General features: G+C 41.7%; 1 protein-coding gene across 4 annotated transcripts in view; it reads right to left on the bottom strand.

Moving 5' to 3' along the window:
- The window catches only part of cep350 (centrosomal protein 350), a 277088-nt gene that overhangs the window by 23559 nt on the left and 229974 nt on the right, over positions 1-23555 (bottom strand). For 3 of the 4 annotated variants that reach the window (XM_073063706.1, XM_073063707.1, XM_073063709.1), the window contains exons 28-31: positions 19192-19314; positions 12346-12542; positions 11157-11365; positions 6448-6595 (exon numbers count right to left, since the gene is read on the bottom strand). In XM_073063706.1, coding sequence (XP_072919807.1) covers positions 6448-6595; positions 11157-11365; positions 12346-12542; positions 19192-19314 — 677 coding nt within the window. The remainder of the gene's footprint in view (positions 1-6447; positions 6596-11156; positions 11366-12345; positions 12543-19191; positions 19315-23555) is intronic. The other variant, XM_073063710.1, reaches the window with a different exon arrangement.

The raw sequence follows: 23555 nt of genomic DNA, 5'->3' as shown, positions 1-23555 counted from the left end.
TAATGATACAGTAAGGAAAGTTCAAACTGACCACAGAGCTGTGTGTTTATCTTCAAAAACAATGATAACCACAAGACAAGCTCACTAGATAGGGAAACAACCTATGTGGTTAACTAATGTCATTCAAGGGAGCAACCTTTGTCTCCTTATCTAGCTTAAAAACTCCACGTAGATTCTTAAATGCCTTCTTAATTGGCCCAGTAGGCCAACAGAGCAAGTTCAAACAGGGAAGGAAAGAAATACTGATCTCCCCCAAAATATCAATTACACACATAGAGCCCCAACCTCGTCGGACACCGACCGGCTAGCATCACAGCCTCGTCGGGCACTGAACGGCCAGAGTCACGGGCCTCGTTGGAGATGTGGCTTACACTCTCAACTGCAAATGCAGCTGTGGAGTCATTGAGATCATAAGCAGGGAAGCATCAGGAAACAACTTAAATATAAAATTGGATTTAAAAAAAAAAATCAAAGCTAATGGTGAGCATTGCATCAATAGGCAGTGAAACACTTGCTACAAAATAGAGTACATGCAGCATTTCACTAACCAAAGTTAGAAATCACTGACCACTGCTTTTAAACATTTTCCTGTGCATGGTACAAATCCTGCCAGTGTAGTTTTCATGTTGATTTCCAGAGTTCAATTTGATTAGGGCTATTTAATCCTACACCCTGTCACATACAAACTCATTCAAGGCATTCACTCAAATCACCTGTAAGTACTGCACTAACTCTGACGATGCAAAATGGGCATGGGGGAGCAGATTACTGAAGAGTAAATGTCCCTTAAGAGCACTGTTGGCGACACCTCCCATTACTTTTATGATAGAACAGTAATTAGCCAGATTGGATATACTCTGTTTTTGGTGGATAGAATGTAACCTGGGACATGTAGTTGCCACTGACATATATGTGTACTGGATATGCTTGGTATGCCAGGCATTTAGTTCTGAAGTGTTACTTTAAGCGTAACACATCGGAGGTTGCCCATTTTCAGTGTTATTGCTTTTCTTGCTACTCGCTCATTCTTTGATTTGGCTGAAAACTACCATTTTCCAGTGAGGACTTCGGGAGGAAGCACAGATGCATCATTCAATACACACAAAATGCTGGTGGAACGCAGGAAGATGTACAGTCGACGTTTCAGGTCGAGACCTTTTGTCAGGACTAACTGAAAGAAGAGATAGTAAGAGATTTGGAAGTGGGAGGGGGAGGGGAAGACCCAAAATGATAGAAGACAGGAAGGGGAGGGACGAAGCTAAGAGCTGGAAAGTTGATTAGCAAAAGGGATACAAGGCTGAAGAAGGGGGAGTATCATAGGACGGAAAGCCTTGGAAGAAAGAAAGGGGGAGGGGAACACCAGAGGAAGATTGAGAACAGGCAAGGAGTTATTGTGAGAGGGAAAAAGAGAGAGGAAAAAAAGGGAGATGGGGTAAGAAGGGGAGGAGGGGCATGAGCGGAAGTTAGAGAAATCAATGTTCATGCCATCAGATTGGAGGCTATCCAGATAGAATATAAGGTGGTGTTCCTCCAAACTGAATATGGCTTCATCTCGACAGTAGAGGAGGCCATGGATTGACATATTGGAATGGAATGGGACATGGAATTAAAATGTGTGGCCACTGGGAGATCCTGCTTCCTCTGGCGGACCTCTGTCGGTGTTCAGCAAAACGGTCTCCCAGTCTGCTTTGGGTCTCACCAATATATAGAACGCCACACTGGGAGCACAGACATGGTATACCCCAGCAGACTCACAGGTGAAGTGTCACCTCACCTGGAAGGACTGTCTGGGGCCCTGAATGGTGGTGAGGGAGGAGGTGTAAGGGCAGGTGTAGCACTTGTTCCTCTGACAAAGGTAAGTGCCAGGAAGGAGATTGGTGGGAAGGGTTGGGGGGTGCAAATGGACAAGAGAGTCACGTAGGCAGCAATCCCTGCGGGAAGCAGAAAGTTGGGGGGGGGGGGGGTAAAGATGTGCTTGGTGGTGGGATCTCATTGGAGATGGCGGAAGTTACGGAGAATTATATGTTGGACACAGAGACTGGTGGGGTAGTAGGTGAGGACAAGAGGAACCCTATCCCTAGTGGGGTGGCGGGAGGATGGGGTGAGAGCAGATGTGCGTGAAATGGGAGAGATGCATTTCAGGGCAGAGTTGATGGTGGAGGAAGGGAAACCCCTTTCTTTAAAAAAAAAAGAATGCATCTCCTTCATCCTGGAATGAAAAGCCTCCAACCTGATGGCATGAACATTGATTTCTTTAACTTCCATTAATGCCCCTCCTCCCTTTTCTTACCCCATCTCTTTTTTTCTCTCTCTCTTTCCCTCTCACAATAACTCCTTGCCTGTTCTCCATCTTCCTCTGGTGCTCCCCTCCTCCTTTCTTTCTTCCAAGGCCTTCCGTCCTGTGATACTCCCCCTTCTCCAGCCTTGTCCTATCATTTCAGGTCTCCCCCTCCCCCTTCCACTTTCAAATCTCTTACTATCTCTTTTTTCCGTTAGTCCTGACAAAGGGACTCGACCCAAAACGTCGACTGTACTTCTTCCTACAGATGCTGCCTGGCCTGCTGTGTTCCACCAGCATTTTGTGTGTGTTACTTGAATTTCCAGCATCTGCAGACTTCGTCATGTTTGCATCATTCACTCAGTTCTTCTAATTGAATATAGTTTCACAAAGTTCATTCCGGGCTCTGGTTTAATTGAAGGTGGAGATCTTTACTGGAGAAGTGTCCTCATGTTAGCTAACCTATCACCTATCACATGACTGTGTGTACCAGGGTGGCAGAACTTTGATCAGTTCCATTGATTGGAGAACTGCTAAACTATTAATTGAAAAGATGAGAAAATCTGCATACGTAGGAAATCCAAAGTAATACCCATAAAATGCTGAAGGAACTCAGCAGGCCAGGCAACTTCTATGGAAAAGAGTTAACAGTCGTGGAACAGTCCATGTTTCGAACCTAAATGAGCATCACTCCACAACTCTTACTACGCTACAAAGATGACTGCATTGGTCCTGCTTCCAGCACCCATGCTGAGCTCATCAACTTTCTCCAGCTTCCATACTGCCCTCAACTGGCCCATTTCTGACATCTCTTTCCCCTTTCTCCATCTCTGTCTCCATCTTTGGAGACAGTTTATCTACTGATATCTAAAGACAAACCCACCGACTCTCTGGACAAGACATCTTCCCACCCTGTCACTTGCAAAAATGCCATTCCCTTCCCTCAGTTCCTCTGTCTCCACTGCATCTGCTCCCGGAATGAAGCTTTTCATTCCAGAACAACTGAGATGTCCTCGTTCTTCAAAGAGCTTCCTTTCCTCCACCATCAATGGATGAAACCACATTGCACAAACCTGCCCTCAACCCTTCCACCACACGAGGAATAGGGTTCCTCTTGTCCTCACCTATCACCACACAAGCCTCTGCATCCAGCACATAACTCTCTGCAACTTCTGCTATCTCCGAAGGGATCCCACCACCAAGCACATCTTTCGTTCCTTCCCACTTTCTGCAGTAATCATTCCCTACTTGACTCCCTTGTCCACTCGTCCCTCCCGGCACTTATCCTTGCAAGTGGAACAAGGGCCACACCTGCCCCTACACCTCCTTCCTCACTACCATTCCGCGTCTCAAACAGCCCTTCCACACGAGGCAACACTTCACCCGTGAGTCTGTTGGGATCACCTATTGTATCTGGCTGCCTCCTATATATTGGTCAGACCAGATTGGGAGACTGTTTCGTCAAGCACCTTCACTTCATCTGCCATAAAAAGCGGGATTTTCCGGTGGCCAGCCATTTCAATTCCACTTCCCATTCCGATCTGTCAGTCCATGGTCTACTGTCACTATGAGGCCACACTCAGGTTGGAGGAGCAACACATTTTTTGTCTGGGTAGTCTCCAACCTGATGGCATAAACATCAATTTCTCAAACTTCCAGTAACTGCCCCCTCCTCCTCTCTCACCTGCCCATCACCTTCCCTTCTTCGATGGTCTTCTGTCCTCCCTTATCAAATACCCCCTACTCCAACCCTTTACCCCTTTCACTAATCAACTTCCCAGCTCTTTACTTCAACCCCTCCACCTCTCCCCGTATCACCTATCACCTGCCACCTTGTACTTCTTCCTTCCCTTCCCCCACCTTATTCTGACTCCTTCCTTCCTTCCTTTCCAGTCTTGAAGGTTTTTGACCTGAAACATCGATTGCTTACTCTTTTCCGTTAATGCTGTCTGGCTTGCTGAGTTCCTCCAGCATTGTGTGTGATGCATCGATTTACTGCATGCTGCTTTTGCCATGTAACAAACTGATGGTTCTGTGCAGCAGCTCTATTCAGTTCAGATCCGCCCATTGCGATTTGTAAAATTACTTTCTATACAGTTGGCCCTCCTTATCCGCAGGTTCCGCATGTGCGGATTCAACCAACCTCGGATTGGGAAAACCCGGAAGTTCTCTCTCCAGCACTTGCTGTTTGAGCATGTACAGCTTGTCATTATTCCCTAAACAATGCAGTATAACAACTATTTACATAGCATCTACATTGTATTAGGTATTACAAGTGATCTAGAGATGATTTAAAGTATACAGGAGGATGTGTGTAGGTTACCGTGGATCGGGATAAAAAAACTGAAGTTCTCTTACTAAGTCGGAACAGGTACATCCAGTATTATTTAGCGTCAGTTAGTCAAACATTTGTCTTAGTATATAGTATATATTTTGCCTTTCTATACATATAAAACACTTAAGAAACATATGTATTTCAATAATTAATCCACTGCATTGCTTAGTAATAATTGTAGCTTACATCAGGGCAGGGCCTTTCTCAATTTATCCTTTAAAATTGTTCCGATCATTGACTGACTGTAGCCTAACGCTTTTCCAATGACCGATGGCGTTTCACTTCTTTCCGATTGCTTTATTATTTCCACTTTATTTTCAATCGTGATCGTGATTATTTTCGTGAACAGAAATACTGCGGATTAGGAGCTCCGCTGGGTCCTAAAGTCAACCCGCACGGAGACAGGTTAAATAAGGCCTGGAGCTCTGCTGGGTCCTAAAGTCCACCACATTGAGAAAGGTTAAATAAGGAATTTGAACATCTGCATTTTTTTTGTATCCGCGGGGGTCCCGGAACCAATCCCCTGCAGATAAGGAGGGGATTGCCACTGAACTGGCATTGGTCCCTAGCTATATAGTAATGGTCAAAAGGAGTGATATACCAGGCCTTGAGATTACAGTTTGCAGTTGAATACAATTCTGCTGATATGGACAACTGCAACCCTTCATGAATAACTGCCTGAGCAACTAGATTTATTGAGACTGTCCCATCAGTACTGTGCTATAATTTTAGCTGTGGTTACATGAAATTCTAGGAGTACCTATGGAGTACAGGTAGTCCCCGAGTTACAAACGTCCGACTTATGGACAACTCTTACTTACGAGCCGAGGAAGGAGAATGCCGTCCGCCATTTTAAGTCGTTGCCGTTGACACTGTGTTGAGTGTTTAACTTTGTATTTGGCTTAAATTTTTCTTAGTAAGATTCACCCTGACCCCGACCCCACCCCCCCACCCCCGTTCCGTCAGCTGGTGGCGCAGTGAGATCAGTGCCAGGCTGGGGGGGGGAGCGGAGGTTCCCGACTTCGATCCAGTGACGGACTGCTCCCATGCTGGGTTGATGTTGATCCAGTGACTCCTGTACCATCCATGCCGGGTTGATGTCGACCTCGCAACTCGACCTCGTGAAAAAAACACTGCCACCTCCAGTTTAAATTCCATATAACCATATAACAATTACAGCACGGAAACAGGCCATCTCGGCCCTTCTAGTCCATGCCGAACAATAATATTCCCACGCGGAATATTATGGAAGATTAAATACCCAAACCCAGCACAACTCCCACTTGTCCCATTTAGCCTGTCTCAGTGCGGTGGTCCTTAGGACCCAGCAAACCTCGGGAGCCGGCGGAGCTTGGGACCCGCCGCCCGCAGTATTTCTGTTCCATTGACGGGTAGTGATCGCGATTGAAAATAAAGTGGAAATAATAAAGCGTTTGGAAAGAGGTGAAACGCCATCGGTCATTGGAAAAGCGTTAGGCTACAGTCGGTCGACGATCGGAACAATTTTAAAGGATAAAGTGAGAATAATGGAGCATGTGAAAGGCCCTCCCCTGATGAAAGCTACAATTATTACTAAGCAATGCAGTGGTTTAATTATTGGAATACATATGTTTTTTAAATGCTTTATATGCATAGAAAGGTAAAATATATACTATATACTAAGACAAATGTTCGACTAACTGACGCTAAATAATACCGGATGTACTTGTTCCAACTTATGAACAAATCTGACTTAAAGACGGACTCAGGAACGTAACTCGTACATAACTCGGGGACTGCGTGTACTTTCAATAAATACTGAAAAGCTCACACATAGCTGTTAGAAACTTCTTACCTGATTGTGTGACAGAAACAGATTCATCAGACCAGCTGCAGGATCCTTGGCATGACCTTACTTCAGACCTCATCTGTAAACTGGGGCTGGAGTTATTCTTCTTCCCATCTTGGTTCGATGCACTGACACTTGCTTTTGAGGAAGCAGACTGCACAAGGGCAAGGGAATGGCAATAGATTAGTTCCCTAGCTGTTAATATTTTCTGATTTGATAAAGATTAGATGGGCAGGAAAGCTATTTTAAGCCTCTGCACCTGCCCAATCTTTTGGATGAAATATTTAACAAAATCCTTGTAAACCCTATTTTATAGAATTCTTTCAGTCTGGTCAAGTGGATATTAATGATTCTACAGTAGGACATACAGGGTGCTAGAAAGTTTGTGAACCCTTTATAATTTCCTCTATCTTTGCATTAATGACCAAAAATCTGATCAGATCTTCATGCACTTCCTAAAACTAGATAAAGAGAACCCAATTAAATATATAACATAAAAACATTATATTTGTTCATTTATTTATTGAGAAAAATTATCCAATATTAACATCTATTTGTTGCAAAATGTTTGTGAACCTCTAAGATTATCATTTCATTTAAAGGGGAAATTAGAGTCAGGAATTTCAATCAATAGGATGACAATCAGGTGTGAGTGAGGGAGGTCCTGCGCTATTAAAGAACATAAACCTGGGTCTTCACTATCAAACTCTGATCTTCACCACACAGGTTTTTGGAAGTGTGCCATGTCTCGATCAAAGATTTCTGAGGACTCAAGAAAAAAAGCTGTTGATGCTCACCAGGCTGGAAAAGGACACAAAAACCATTTCTAAAGAGTTTGGGCTCCACCAATCCACAGTCAGACAGATGGTGTACCAATGGAGGTATTTAAAAACCATTGTTACTCTCCCTAAGAGTGGTCAACCAACAAAAATCACTCCATGAGCAAGGCATGTAATATTCCAGGAGGTCATGAAGAACCCCAGGGTAATATCTAAGAAGCTACAGGCTTATCTTGTATTGGCTAATGTCAGTGTTCATGAGTCTACCATTAGGCAAACACTGAACAACAATGGCATGGCAGGATTGCAAGGAGAAAGCCACTCTCCAAGAAGAACACTGCGGTCAGTCTAAAGTTTGCTAAAGACCATTTGGATACGCCGAAGGCTACGGGAATAATGTCCTATGGACAGTTAAGTCCAAATAGAACTTATTGGTTTAAATGAGAAGCGTTATTTTTGTTGAAAAGCAAACAATGCATTCCAACATAAGAACCTCATCCTATCTGTGAAACAGGGTGGTGGCAGTGTCATGGATTGGGCCTGCTTTGCTGCCTCAAGACCAGGATGGCTTACCATCATTGAAGGAATTATGAATTCTGAACTGTACCAGCAAATTCTACAGGAAAATGTCAGAGTATCCACCCATGAACTAAAGCTCAAGAGCAAGTGGGTCATGCAGCAAGACAACAACCCTAAACGCACAAGTCAGTCTACCAAAGAATAGTTAAAACAGAAGAAATTTCACATTTTGGAACTGCCAAGTCAAAGTCCTGCCTTAATCCTATAGAAATGTTGTGGAAGGACCTGAAGAAAGCAGTTCATGCAAGGAAGCCCACCAACATCCCAGAGTTGAAGCAGTTTGGTAAGGAGGAATGGCCTAAAATTCCTCCAAGCTGATGTGCAGGACTGATCAACAGTTACTGGAAATGTTTGGTTGAAGTTATTGCTCTACAAGAGGGTTACACTAGTTATTGAAAGCAAAGTTTACATACTTATTCCAACAAATACATGTAATACTGGATCATTTTTCTCAATAAATAAATGAAACAGTATAAAGGAGCTTAGGAAAAATTGGACCAAAAATGAGTTGTCAGTAAATACAGGGGTAATAGGCAAACAAAACCTTGTGCAAGTTTGAACATGTGACAACATTTTTAAGTTTGTTCAAAGGTAGAAGATGCAAGGCCAAACAGGAATACTGTTGAACAGGTTGGTCTACAAGATTTCAGCAACTAATGAATTGAGACAGGTGGAACCAACAGTATATTAGTGATGGAGGAAGTACGGGTTTGGATGCTTAATTCAGTCAAATTGAGAGAATTTGAAGGCATTTTATAAGTATATTGAAAGCAAGCAGGCAACCTGAGAAAGAGTGGGGCCCAGAGACCAAAGGGACAATCTGTGCACGAGTCAAATGATAAAATTAAGATCTTAAATTAATATTTCTCATCTGTATTCATCAGACAGAAAATCATGTCCATTGTAGGTTTCAGGAAAAGGGTCAGTGACACTCTCGAGCAAGTTAAAAAGGAGGATGAATTGGATATGTTAGTCAACATAAATAGTGATTTCAGGAGGAAACCAGAAGTACATGAGCCAGTTCTCACTGGAGGATCAGAGATGGGAAGGATCAGCAATTTTAAATTCCTCAGTGTTATCACTTCTGAGGACCTGCCCTGGGCCTAGTGCATGTGCAATTATGAAGAAAGTATAGCAGCACTTCTATTTTCTTAAAAGTTTGCCAAGACTTAGCATGACACCAAAATCTTTGACAAACTCTGATTAACTGGCTGCATCACAGCCCTTGAAACATCAATGCCCTTGAATGAAAAATTCTAAAGGTATTCCCCAGTCCATCACAGGAAAAACCATCCCCCACCACTAAGCACATCTGCAGGGAGCACTGTCACAGGAAAGCAGCATCCATCATAAGGGGCTCACAGGTCATGCTCTCTTCTCACTGCTGCCATCAGGAAAGTGGTACATGGGCCTCAGGACTCACACCACATTCAGGAGCAATTATTACCCCTCAAACTTCTGTCTCTTGAACCAGAGGGGATAATTTCACTTGCTCCATAACTGAACTGTTCCCACAACCTATTATTGACCACTACATTATAGGAAATATCAGAGTGTACAGGTGAGGGTGCAGAAGATATTTTCTAGAATGCTACCTAAGATGGACCATTTGAGTTTTGAGGAGAAAGTAGATAGGCTGAGTGTGACCTCCTTGAAGAAGACCTAACAGAGGTGTACTAAATTAGGAGGAGAAAAGATAGGTAAATATTAAGAGCTTTTCCTCATGGCCAAGGTATGTATTCCAGGCAATGTAGATTTAAGTTGACAAGAGAAAATTTGAAAAACGTTCTTACCAGAGTCTAATTGGAATTTGTGCTGCTCTGCTTGCGGTGGAGTTGGAGGTGGAGGTGGGTATACTCATAATATCTATACAGCATTTGGATGAGCACTTGAATCGCCAAAGTATCCAACCACATGTGCTAGTAAGTAGGATTACTATAAAAAGACGCTTGGTGGTTGATATTGACATGGAGGGCAGGATATATTTCTGTGTTGTGCACTCTAACTCCAAGAGAATTCAGTAAGATGCACAGAAAACAATTCCTCAGGCAGTACAATCCAGAATAAGGAAAACACTATCTCAAAGTTATAGCTTTCAAGAAAAAGAAGTGAAATTTCAGGACTGAAGTTGCTAGATATTCGATAAGCCCAAAGGCAAGTACAATGGAGTCAATTAAATGATCCAAAAAAAAAGTGAAGGAAACAAAGCACAGAAAATACAGTAAATACTCAGGTCAGGCCTGATGTGTGGGATGAGAAAAAAATACAAAATTAGCATTTCACATCAGTGACCCTTCATCAGAACTCAAGGGTCTCTGACCTAAAGAAGCAACTTTCTTTCCGTAGATGCTGCCTGATCTGCTGTGCATTCATTTGTTATGGTCTTATGTTCTACTCTTATTTCAGACAAAGTGAAGATGCTGAATGTTTTTCTTATTTCCAAGTGCCTTAAATCTCAAATGCAAATACACGTCGAGTACCCCTTATCCAAAAAGCTTGGGGTTGGAAGTGTTTTGGATTTTGGATTTTTTCAGATTTTGGAATAATTAATATGATAGCCTGGGATTGCCATCATTTCCGACTCTGAATTTATGTTCTACCAGTATGCAGACTTTGTCTTACACTTGTTCATCGCACATGTACTTAACAGTAAAATTATTACATAACATTAATATCATTAAAATATAATGTGTGCAGGGTAACAAAAGCAGCTCAGCAGCATTGGGAGAATGCTTGAATCAGTTACTGAACAAAATCAAACAACAGCAGGCTTTCAGTCTCCACCTACGATGCTATTTTTCATTAAAAGGTTATACAGTGCACTGTATTTGTATTTATTTTTAAAGTTTTATGTAAAGTATAAAAACAAATCAGCATTTTGGACTTGTTCTGGTGTTAGATTTTTGTGAACAGCAGACATTTTAAAAATGAAATTTTCTTAAATTTCTGTAACCGGTCTTCTGAATATTCACAATTACCTTTATACGATCAAGATCTTCATTTTTTGTTCTATGCAGTGTTTTTCTATTTTTCATTAACATCTGTTCATTACATACAGTGCCTTGTAAAACTATTCAGCCCCCCAACTCTTTGTTAACATAAATGTGTATGACAACCAGGGACCTTGATCAATTTAAGAGAATTTTTATTTGTGAATCACATGCTCCTTTTTTTTCACAGTAGAACCCAAACAAAACAGGGTTCTAAATCAGGACAGATCTAGACTGAAGACAGTGACCTTCATCTCTGTATCACTCTCATACGAAACTCAGCAATCCATTTATTATTGGACAGTTAGTAAACTATTATTTTAAGAGCTTTTTCTGAAATAAAACATAGTTTTATCAAGTTTCTTACCTGCTTGCTAGGTGTTGCAATAGTTTCAAAGTCCTGAGAATAACCATCATCTGTGAAAACACTGTGCTCAGGGCTGGTGGATGTTCGGAGGACTGCTGATGCCGACTGCACAGTCTGTGCAAGTGGGCTTCCAATTTCATATGGAATAGAGCTGTCACTGTGGAGGTGAGATTGGGATGGTGCTGAGCATTCTTCCTCACTGGCTGTATCTGGAGAGAAGATAAACACTCATGATAATACCAAATCCTTGTTAGCAAAACTGACAGAAGATGAGAGGTGACCTGATAGAGGTGTATAAGATGATGAGGGCAGGATGAGGGGCATCGATTGTGTGGATAGCCAGAGGCTTTTTCCCAGGGTTGAAGTCACTAGCACAAGGGGGCATAGTTTAAAGGTGCTTGGAAATAGGTACCAAGGGGATGTCAGGGGTAAACTGTTGTTTTTGTTTTACACACAGACAATGATGGGTGTGTGGAATACACTGCCAGCGGCGGTGGTGGAAGCATATACAATAGAGTCTTTTAAGAGACTCTTAGATAGGTACATGGAGCTTAGAAAAATAGAGGGAAATTCTAGGCAGTTTCTAGAGTAGGTTACATGGTCGGCACAACATTGTGGGCAGGAGGGCCCACATTACAGGACAGGCCTGTAATGTGCTGTAAATTTCTATGTTCTATAATAAATGGAACCATCTTTTAGTATCAACTCCCTTTAAATTCTGTAGTGCAAAAGTGAACTGAATAACTGAAGTGAAATAAATAAATCTTAATGATTCTTCGTTATCTGCAAGGCATAGGAACAGACTTCCTGTAGGTAAAATATACAGATACCTCGGCATGACAGCCAACACATAACCCAAATAACCATTAATATACTGAATTTATTGACACCTGCAAGCAGCGATCTACTTGAAATTACAAGGTGCAGGTATGTAAACAAAGAATTTCTCTATGAGGATTATTGATAAGTTGTGCCACAATAGAAATACATGTAGTTTGGAAAATGATCTTAAGAAAGACATCAAATTTATTTGGCCATTTATTAGTGATTATAAGAAGAGGAGGAAGTTATGTATTTATACACATTTCTGCTCATTTCCTATCTTTTTGAGGCAGCTTAAAGCCTCTGAGATAAACGAAATTCACAGTTTGGTAACTCTTGCTGAGGGAATAATGATTCATACACTTACCCTTACCCCCTGGACTTCTTTCATTTGATTCTCTCCTTGACGCCTTTGGTTTTAGCTCCTTGTTCCATGCAGCCAAGGCTAGTTTTTCCATCTGCCGGATCTCAGCTTCCTCAGCATCAAGCCGCCTTTTCCACTCAAGTAACTCCTCTGCATGCCGACGCCGATGCATCAACTTTTGCTCTCGCTTAGTGAGAAACCTAATGGAAACAACAGTGATACAAGCAAAAGAAAAAGGGAGAGAGCAAGCACAGGAAAATGTCAGTGATCTACCATAATTTATTTGTACTAATGTCTTACCCACAGCCATTCTTACATTTTCAACTTGCCATTATGTTTGAATCATAGTTTAACTATCCATAAATTTCAGGATACAATTCAGATAGTCTACAACATGACAGCAATGCTCTCAATACTGCATGTAAAACATTAAGCACAATGTCCTTACTGACCCAGTGATCCTACCGAAAACTATCACTGCATGACACCATCTTCCAAGCTGAATCACATTCCTTAACCTAGCTTCAGTTGCGATCTTGTGGGTATAACAGGAACCTTGATGGCATTAGTGCTAATCAAGGATTAGACAGACATTGGCCTTTCCCTGCCACTTGGATTTCACCTTACATTGCCAGGTTAATTGATCAAGTAGTAGCTAAAATTACCCTGTTATTAACCCATTTTATCACAATTGCAGCTTCACCGTTAAAACAAATGATAATGGCCTTCATTGAGTATGGAAAATAGACTGGAAAAATATCAAATCCCAGAAAGTGGGCATTTTTGGGCACGAGCAGAATTATGGTACCTCATTTTGGTTACTCAAGGACATTACATTTAAAATGGTTATATTTCACTAAGCAGAATGCCAGCCAACCTTTGCACTTGTGCATGAGAAGTTTCTTACCCAGAATTAGATGCTTCAACGCAAATCTTGGCCTTTTTTTCATTATCATCTTTGATCACTAATTATGCCTACTATTATTTCAATATCTATAAAATATGTATTTAAAAGTTGGAAACCCCCTGACCTTACAAGATGGCACTTTGAGACTTACTAAATGCTCATGTAGGTCTAATATATAAAGCCATTAGTTAAATGCTACACTTATCATTTACATCCACGATGGGCTTACATCACACAAGTTCAGAATTTAAATTGCATGTGCTGTTACCTAAATTACAATCAGATTCCCTGGAAGGATTTGCAATTTACATCATAATCATAAACTTTGCACATGATGTGGACACAGCTCGAAGAGGTAGAGTTGTGGGAGAATAGTCTGCTAGCTGGTGGTAGTGGTAGAGTAGTTCAGGGATGTGATGAGAAAAGTTGAGGTGAGAACACAAGGCTGTAATAACTGTGACAAATTTACAGAGCAAGTGTATTGCCTGGAATTATTTCAGAACAGTCTGAACTGGTATGGTGTCGTTTTCAGCAGTAAGCGTACCTTTAGGATAATAATGCTTCAGAGCAACTCAATTAACTTCAATTTTTTTAACGAATCATTATTAAAGTGGTAGCTCATATTTAAATTCTTTCACAAGAGTGAACAAAAATTGAATCAATTTACTGGGCTTTAGAAAAGCATTTTCGCCATTTATTGTGATAGCAACTGCATTTAATTTCCTAGCATATACAGGTTCCCATGGACCAAATGGGAGGCTAGTGTAGCAATTGCAGGGGCCCTAGCAGAGATATTTAAATCACCCATAACGACAAGTGATGTATCGGAGCATCGGAGGATAGCTAATGTTATTTCACTGTTAAAGAAAGGCTCTAAAAATAAACCAGGAAATTACAGGCTGGTGAGTCTGACATTAGTAGTGGGAAAGTTATTTGAAGGTATTCTCGGGGACTGGACATATGAGTATTTGGATAGACATGGACTAAATAGGGATAGTCAGCATGGCTTTGTGTGTAGTAGGTTATGTCTAACCAATCTCAGTTTTACTGAGGAAGTTACCAGGAAAGCTATGAAAGCAAAGCAGTGGATGTTGTTACTTGGACCTTAGCGAGGCCTTTTACAAGGTCCTGCATGGGAGGTTGGTCAAGAAAGTTCAGTCACTTGGCATTCAAGGTGAGGTAGTAAATTGGATTAGACATTGGCTTTGTGTGACAAACGAGAGAGTGGTAGTAAATGGCTGCCCCTCTTACTGGAGGCCTGTGACTAGTGGAGTGCCATTGGGAATCAGTGTTGGGTTTGTTGTTTGTCATCTATATCAATGATCTGAATGATAATTTGGTTAACTGGACCTTCAAATTTGCAGATGATGCTAAGACTGGAGATGTAGTGGAATGTGAGGAAGACTATCAGAGTTTGCTGTGGGATCTTGACCAGCTGGAAAAATGGCTGAAAAATGGCAGATGGAAGGTGTTGTATTTTGGTAGGATCAACCAGGGTAGGTCTTACACAGTGAACAGTAGGGCATTGAGGATTGCAGTAGAACAAAGGCATCTGGAAATACCAAGCCCATAATTCATTGAAAATGGCAACAAAGGTAGATACAATCGTAAAGAAAGCTTTTGGGACATTGGCCTTCATAAATCAAAGTACTGAATACAAGAGATACGATGTTATGTTGAAGTTGTATAAGACATTGGTAAAGCCTAATTTGGAATACTGTGTGCAATTTTGGTCACCTACCAATAGGAAAGATGTAAATAAGGTTGAAAGGGTACAGAGAAAATTCACAAGGATGTTGCTGGTACTGGAGAACCTGAGTTATAAGGAAAGATTGAATTGGTTAGGATTTTATTCCTTGGAATGTAAAAGATTAAGGGGAGATTTGAAAGAGGTATACAAAATTATGAGGTGTATAGACAGGGTAAATGCAAGCATGCATTTTTCCCACTGAGGTTGGGTAGGACTACAACTAAGGTCATGAGTTAAGGGTGAAAGGTGAAAATTTTAAAGTGAACCTGACGGGAAACATCTTCACATAGCGGATTGTAAGAGCGTAGAACAATCTGCCAGCTCAAGTGTTGCATGCAAGCTTGATTTCATCACTTAAATCGCCAGGACCAGATGAGATGTACCCCAGGCTACTGTGGGAGGCGGATGAGGAGATTGCTGAGCCTCTGGCGATGATCTTTGAATCATCAACTACCTCTCCGGAGAGGTTCCGGAGGATTGGAGGGTTGCGAATGTTATTCCTTTATTCAAGAAAGGGAGTAGAGATAGCCCAGGCAATTATAGACCAGTGAGTCTTACTTCAGTGATTGGTAAGTTGATGGAGAAGATCCTGAGAGGCTGGATTTATTTGGAGAGGTATAATATGATTAGGAATAGTCAGCATGGCTTTGTCAACGGCAGGCCGTGCCTTAGGAGCCTGAATGAATTTTTTGAGTATGTGACTAAACACTTTTATGAAGGAAGAGCAGTAGATGCAGTCTATATGGATTTCAGCAAGACATTTGATAAGGTACCCCATGCAAGGCTTATTGAGAAAGTAAGGAGGCATGGGATCCAAGGGGACATTGCTTTGCAGATCCAGAACTGGCTTGCCCACAGAAGACAAAGAGTGGCTGTAGATGGGTCATATTCTGCATGGAGGTCGGTGACCAGTGGGGTGCCTCAGGGATCTGTTCTGGGACCCTTACTCTTCGTGATTTTTATAAATGACCTGGATGAGGAAGTGGAGGGATGGGTTAGCAAGATTGCTGATGACACAAAGGTTGGAGATGTTGTGGATAGTGTGGAGGGCTGTCAGAGGTTACAGTGGGACATTGATAGGATGCAAAACTGGGCAGAGAAATGGCAGATGGCGTTCAACCCAGATAAGTATGAAGTGGTTCATTTTGGTAGGTCAAATATGATGGCAGAATATAGTAAGACTCTTGGCAGTGTGGAGGATCAGAGGGATATGGGGTCAGAGTCCATAGGATGCTCAAAGCAGCTGCGCAGGTTGACTCTGTGGTTAAGAAGGCATATGGTGTATTGGCCTTCATTAATTGTGGAATTGAATTTAGGAGCTGAGAAGTAATGTTGCAGCTATATAGGACCCTGGTCCAGACCCACTTGGAGTACTGTGCTCAGTTCTGGTCGCCTCACTACAGGAAGGATGTAGAGGCCATAGGAAGGGTGTAGAGGAGATTTACAAGGATGTTGCCTGCATTGGGGAGCATACCTTATGAAAACAGGTTGAGTGAACTTGGCCTTTTCTCCTTGGAATGAAGGCAGATGAAAGGTGACCTGATAGAGGTGTATAAGATGATGAGAGGCATTGATCGTGTGAATAGTCAGAGGCTTTTTCCCAGGGCTGATATGGTTGCCACAAGAGGACACAGGTTTAAGGTGCTGGGGTGTAGCTACAGAGGAGATGTCAGGGGTAAGTTGTTTTACTCAGAAAGTGGTGAGTGCGTGGAATGGGCTACTGACGGATACGATAGGGTCTTTTAAGACATGGAGCTTAGAAAAATAGAGGGCTATGGGTAAACCTAGTAATTTCTAAGGTAGGGACATGTTCTGCACAACTTTGAGGGCCGAAGGGCCTGTTTTGTGCTGTAGGCTTTCTATGTTTCTATTTAAGAGAAGTTTGGATAGGTGCATGGACAGTAGAGATATTGAGGGCTATGGTGCTGGTGCAGGTCAGTGGGAGTAGGCTGTTTAAATAGTTTGGCATGAACTAGACGGGTCAAAGCTCTTGTTCTGTGTTGTACTATTCTATGACTCTATGAAGCCAACACTTCTGAAATGTCTACCGAGTATCTTTCAAACTGTGCCTGTATATTAATAATTCATCATAATTTTTTTTAAGGCACACTAGATTTAAAAAAAATCCCAGCTTTATCCATCCCATTCTGGAATGTTTGGATTATTCTGACACATTTCCTTATTAATGCAGTTGAGCCATGGCCATCTCTAATTTTGAATAATACTTTTGGTATCATTCAGAGTTTTGTTTTGAAAAAGATGTGTCCATCTTACCAATGCAGAAAGTTGCAGTTTTGAAATCATTATCACTAGTCATAGCAAATGTTAACAATAGCATTATTTCCATTAAATATTCTTCAGAATTGGTTTGAGGATCTTTATAGCTCTTCCCCGTTCTACCCAGTGGAAGTATAGCACCAAATCCTTTACACTCGGTCACACGTTCCTTGACGGGAACATTTCAGTCTAAACAACTTGTTCATTCACTGGTTCTTAGAGGCAAATAACTACAAAATATTCTTCATACTTGGTGGAAAGAAATGGCATTTATGCAAAACCATATGGACATTATTCAGATTGAAGTAAAGAAACCAACTGAGAATGTTAATGGAAAAAACACAAGCCAGAATGCACAGGAGATTTTGGTTATAATGTAGAACTGATTTGTAAAAGGTAGATCATGCTCGATTAACTTAAAAAAGATCTTTTTTGATAAAGTACTTAAAATTTGAAAGGAATGTGTTTGGTTGCTTGCATGGCTTTTAACACAAATATCCAAATAAGGGCATGCATAAATGATTAACAATCTGAATAATCACTGAATTAGAGGGCTAGTGACAGCTTGGACAACAATTGACTAAAGGGCAATAAACAATAAAATTATGGTAAAGTGCTACTTTTGCAGGAGAATTGATGCTGGTGATCCCAAGTGTCAGTACAAGAACACTGTTTTGTTTAATGTATCTAAATAACTTTATACTGGATAACTGATGATTTTGGAAATTTGCTTATTCTATGAATCTACAGAGAAGCAGCAAAGAGCGAGGGAGTAAATTAGTGACAGGTGGAATTTACTTGCAAAATGTGGGGATACGTACTTTGGCAGAGGGAATTTAGACAGGCAATATAGATGATTTCACAATTTTTCAGGAACAGAAGGCCTCTGAGATTTAGGTAAATTGATTTTTTAAAGGTGACATGACAGAGGTAGTAGCTTGCAAAGCAGATGGAACACCTGGCTTCAAAAATAAAAGTTACAAAATGGGATTTGAACCTTTATAAAACTTGGATTGGGCCACAACTCAAAAGTACTGCATATAGTGGGGCCACTATATTTTGGCAAAATCAGAATGTCCTTAAAATGGTGCAAAGGAGATTTACTAGAATATTTGCAGAGTTGAGCGATTATAGCTGTAAGGTTAGAGTGAAGAAGCTTAGGTTGCTTTTTCCTTGGAGCAAAAAAAGTTTAAGAAGAGATTTCAAGCAAGTGTATATGCATACGATAGCTTCAAATAAAAGGAAAGAAAAGCTGTTTCCACTTGTTGGATGCACAAGGGTTATAGGACACATGGTGTAAAGGTGACAGATCTTAAAGAGAAAAACAGACAGGCAGCTTGAGACAGAGTAGGGCTAGAAAAGGGGAAATGGGAGTAATTGATTTGCCTAGGTGCAATTAAGTGTAACTTGAGCTTAATTGCTTAAGAACCTTAAGTAAAATTGTTCTGTTAGCATTAGCAGTTTGTTGCCACAAGCAGTTGTGGCGGCCAAATCTTTGGGTTTTTTAAGGCAGAGATAGATAGGTTCTTAATTAGCCAGGTCATCAAAGGGTATGGGGAGAAGGCAGGGGAGTGGTGATGACGGAAAGAATTGGATCAGCCCATGATTGAATGGTGGAGCAGACTCGATGGGCTGAATGGCCTACGTCTGCTCCTATTTCTTATGGTCTTACAGTAGATTAAAATGTTTGTGCAACTTTGATGTCTTTAATAAGCACAGTTTAATTAATCTTTGAAGTCTGCTTATTAATTTCAAACAGTAGCTAGGTGCATCTACTCAAAGCCACAAATGAGGTACAGCTCAATTTTATGTCTCAGCACAAATCACTCCACTCCTCCTCCCACCACCCCAACCCCAATTGCATTAGATGGAAGGCAGCATGCGTGATCAGTGAGAAGCAGAGAGTGCACAGTACCTGACCAGCTGGTTGTAGATGTACAGCTGGAATTTGGGATGTAGATTAGGGAAACAGACACTGAGAGAGGCCCAGTGGTGAGACGTAAAGACAGAGAAGAAGTAGTGGACAGGAGAGCAGTGTCTAAAGCAAAAGAGGCAAAAGGGGAAAAAAAAGGACAACAGCTGAGTATTTCCCCAAATACTTTTTCCTATTAAGATAACCTTGCAACTTAAGCAGAAATACCACTAATAGCATAAAGCCATTTGGCATTCAAATCCTTTCTACTCTTCTCAACCCAATCAGACTCCTGCATGGAGAATTTCTAGGACTTCAAATTACACTTTTACCTCACTCCAAGCCAACATCAGTTCTAATCTTTCTTTTTCTTGGTAGCGGGGGGGGGGGGGGGGGAAGGAGAGAAAGTGTGAAGAAAGACAAGAGACTGATATCACAACAACCAATCATTCACACACTGCAAGCTAACAAGGATGAGGCTTCAAATATGTTATCTTTGGAATCTGAATCTACAGTTTCTCAGTGCTCAGGTGAACCAACTGTCTGCTCATTGATATATTCATTCTTGCAACTGGTGAAGGAAAGAGCTGACTGCCCCATCTCATTCCATTTGAATACATCTCCAATGCAATTTTATCAAATGACCTACTGGAGTAAGTAAAACGCTATCCCAGGTTGAGTTACACGCTGACTTCAGTTCTTTGCAGAAATGGGACCTGCTCTCAGCGCCTTATGACTGGCCGCTTTTTGATATGCCAAGGACGCAGCTTGGAAGACTTGCGCGCCTTCAGGTGCTGGATTTTCGTGGCTCTGGAGGTGGGTGGAGTCAAGGCTGGTGCCGCTGTCTGATGTGTCGTGGGAGATGGAAGATTGTCAGCTGGCTGCTGGCTGTGTGCCCAGAGGCCTGAGTTTTTCAGGCACAGAGCTCAGAAAAAGCAACGCAACAGACTTTTAACACCATAAATCGGCAAATTGTTTTGTTATGTCTCCCCTTTCGCTGTGAAGAGGGGTCACCTCTTTTACCCTTATTAAGGAGAGAGAGCATGTGGTATGTCAAATACTGGGTGAATGAGTAGTCTTTGGGGTACTGCAAGTCTGTGTCATTATTGATGCTTTGCTGCACACTTGAGTGCTTGGTGGGGGTGCTGATGCTTTTTTTGCTGGTGGGGGAGGGGGGCTTTTGCTTGCTGCTGCTTATGTGTGGGAGAGGGGAGCTGGGGGGGGGCTTCAGGATTCTAACATTTAACTGTCATTCATTCTTTGGGGCACTCCTCTGTTTTCGTGGATATTTGAGAAGAAAAAAAATTCAGGATGTATATTGTACACATTTCTCTGACATTAAATGTACCTATTGAAACCTATGCCCAGCTACCAGTTACTGATTTTTAGCAAAGGATAAACTGACTGTTTCTTTCAATACTCCTTGTATCACTTTCCAGAAATTCTAATTTTTGCACATCTGACAATGGCAATTGGGCTGGACGTGCAGTATATTGGACATAGGATATCTTTCTCCTTTTTTATTTTTGGAACTGTGGCATTCTACAAAACTAAAAAAAAGCACTACAGATGAAAAGTAACAGTTGCACTGTAATGTCTATATAGGTGACATATACTTCTGACCAATGCATTGAAAAAGTAGGAAATTGGCCGAATGTTTAAGGAAACCAGTACTTGAAAATTTATTCCTTAATGTGAGGAATCAACGGACATTTCCCTCGTCATAATTTACTTTTCATCATATTAATGAATATGATATAGTTGGGATCACAGAGACATGGCTCCAGGGTGACCAAGGATGGGAGCTCAACATCCAGGGATATTCAATATTCAGGAGGGATAGACAGGAAAGAAAAGGAGGTGGGGTAGCATTGCTGGTTAGGTGGGCATGCAGGTACAGCAGGCGGTGAAAAAGGCAAATGGTATGTTGGCATTCATAGCAAAAGGATTTGAGTACAGGAGCAGGGAGGTTCTACTGCAGTTGTACAAGGCCTTGGTGAGACCACACCTAGAATATTGTGTGCAGTTTTGGTCCCTTAATCTGAGGAAAGACATTCTTGCCATAGAGGGAGTACAGAGAAGGTTCACCAGATTGATTCCTGGGATGGCAGGACTTTCATATGAAGAAAGACTGGATCGACTAGGCTTATACTCACTGGAATTTAGAAGATTGAGGGGGGGGATCTTATTGAAACGTATAAAATTCTAAAGGAATTGGACAGGCTAGATGCAGGAAGATTGTTTCTGATGTTGGGGAAGTCCAGAACGAGGGGTCACAGTTTAAGGATAAAGGGGAAGCCTTTTAGGACCGAGATGAGGAAAAACTTCTTCACACAGAGAGTGGTGAATCTGTGGAATTCTCTGCCACAGGAAACAGTTGAGGCCGGTTCATTGGCTATATTTAAGAGGAAGTTAGATATGGCCCTTGTGGCTAAAGGGATCAGGGGGTATGGAGAGAAAGCAGGTACTGGGTTCTGAGTTGGATGATCAGCCATGATCACACTGAATGGTGGTGCAGGTTCAAAGGGCCGAAGGGCCTACTCCTGCACCTATTTTCTATGTTTCTATCAAGTATGGAATAGTAGGTCTGAACACATCACTCTATGGCACTGCAGAACTCTGCATATCCGAGCTGCACAACAATGACTTCAAACATTTAACAGCGGCAGCACATACCATCAAGTTTTTACTAAAAAGACACTTAGGAGTGCTGGCTTTTATACAGCCAATACAGCCAATGACTACACAGAATACAAGATATTCACTTTCCTTAAGATTCACTTATCACCAGCATCTACAAAATGCAATACAGCTACTCTCCTTAGTTATTCTGATAGTACCTCACAAATTCGCAACCTCTACAGTTACGAACAACAGCAGCAGGCTCATGGGCACCTCGCTTCCTAAAGCTTCCCCTGTGAGTTACATAATCACTTCAATTATCACTGTTCCTTCAACTAGGTCTAAATCCTGGAACACCCTAATAGCACTGTAGATCTCAGTTGTTAAATGGCATGGCATTACACCATCTTCCCTTGTTCCCTAGGGAACTAGGCTGGATTTTTCAGCGACACCCATATTGACAGCAAGTGAATGAAAGAAATAGAACAGGTTGTGAAAGATACAGCAAATCTAACAGACCACTTTGAACAAGGACTCAAAAACCACAGAAGCACCACTTAGTTGATGTCACAATTTGAGTCAGCCGAAGCATTCTGACTACTGTGATTTTGACATATTCAATATGTTGTTAACAAAAATATTGGACAATTATATTTTTTGTGTGGAGTGCAACAACATTGAATTATGGATACATCAATCAAGTAAGCTTTACATCAGCAAATTGAAACAAACTGTTTTCAAATATTAAAATAAAATTGAACGATGGTACCAATCTGTTGACACAGATTACAAAAGTGCAAATAAGGCATCTGGGACAGCTAACAAATTCCACAATGATCCAGCTATATCTAATCCCACCACATCTAGTTATTAAATAGTTAACAAGTCGTCAAGTCACATTAATTATTAAATAGTTAACAAGTCAAGCCACTTTTATTGTCATTTCGACCATAACTGCTGGTACAATGCATAGTAAAAATGAGACAACATTTTTCAGGACATGACACAGTACAAAAAACTAGACTGAACTAAGTAATAAAAAAAAACAACACACAGAGAAAGCTACACTAGACTTCAGACCTACAATGGACTGCATAAAGTGCACAAAAACAGTGCAGGCATTACAATAAATAATAAACAGGACAGTAGGGCAAGGTGTCAGTCCAGGCTTCGGGTATTGAGGAGTCTGATAGCTTGGGGGAAGAAACTGTTATATAGTCTGGTCGTGAGAGCCCGAATGCTTCGGAGCCTTTTCCCAGATGGCAGAAAGGAAAAGAGATTGTATGGGGGGTGCATGGGGTCCTTCATAATGCTGTTTCCTTTGCGGATGTGGCGTGTAGTGTAAATGTCCGTGATGGTGGGAAGAGAGACCCCGATGATCTTCTCAGCTGACCTCACAATCCGCTGCAGGGTCTTGCAATCCGAGATGGTGCAATCTCCGAACCAGGCAGTGATGCAGCTGCTCAGGATGCTCTCAATACAACCCCTGTAGAATGTGATGAGGATGGGGGGTGGGAGGTGGACTTTCCTCAGCCTTCACAAAAAGTAGAGACGCTGCTGGGCTTCCTTTGCTATGGAGCTGGTGTTGAGGGACCAGGTGAGATTCTCCGTCAGGTGAACACCACGAAATTTGGTGCTCTTAACAATCTCTACCGAGGAGCCGTCGATATTCAGCGGAGAGTGGTCGCTTCGTACCCTACTGAAGTCAACAACCATTTCTTTTGTTTTGTTCACATTAAGAGACA

Source organism: Hemitrygon akajei, chromosome 12, assembly GCF_048418815.1.
Source record: "Hemitrygon akajei chromosome 12, sHemAka1.3, whole genome shotgun sequence".
NCBI classification, from domain to species: domain Eukaryota; kingdom Metazoa; phylum Chordata; class Chondrichthyes; order Myliobatiformes; family Dasyatidae; genus Hemitrygon; species Hemitrygon akajei.
The sequence above is the reverse complement of the archived record's forward strand: the minus strand, read 5'-3'. Positions and strand labels throughout refer to the sequence as shown.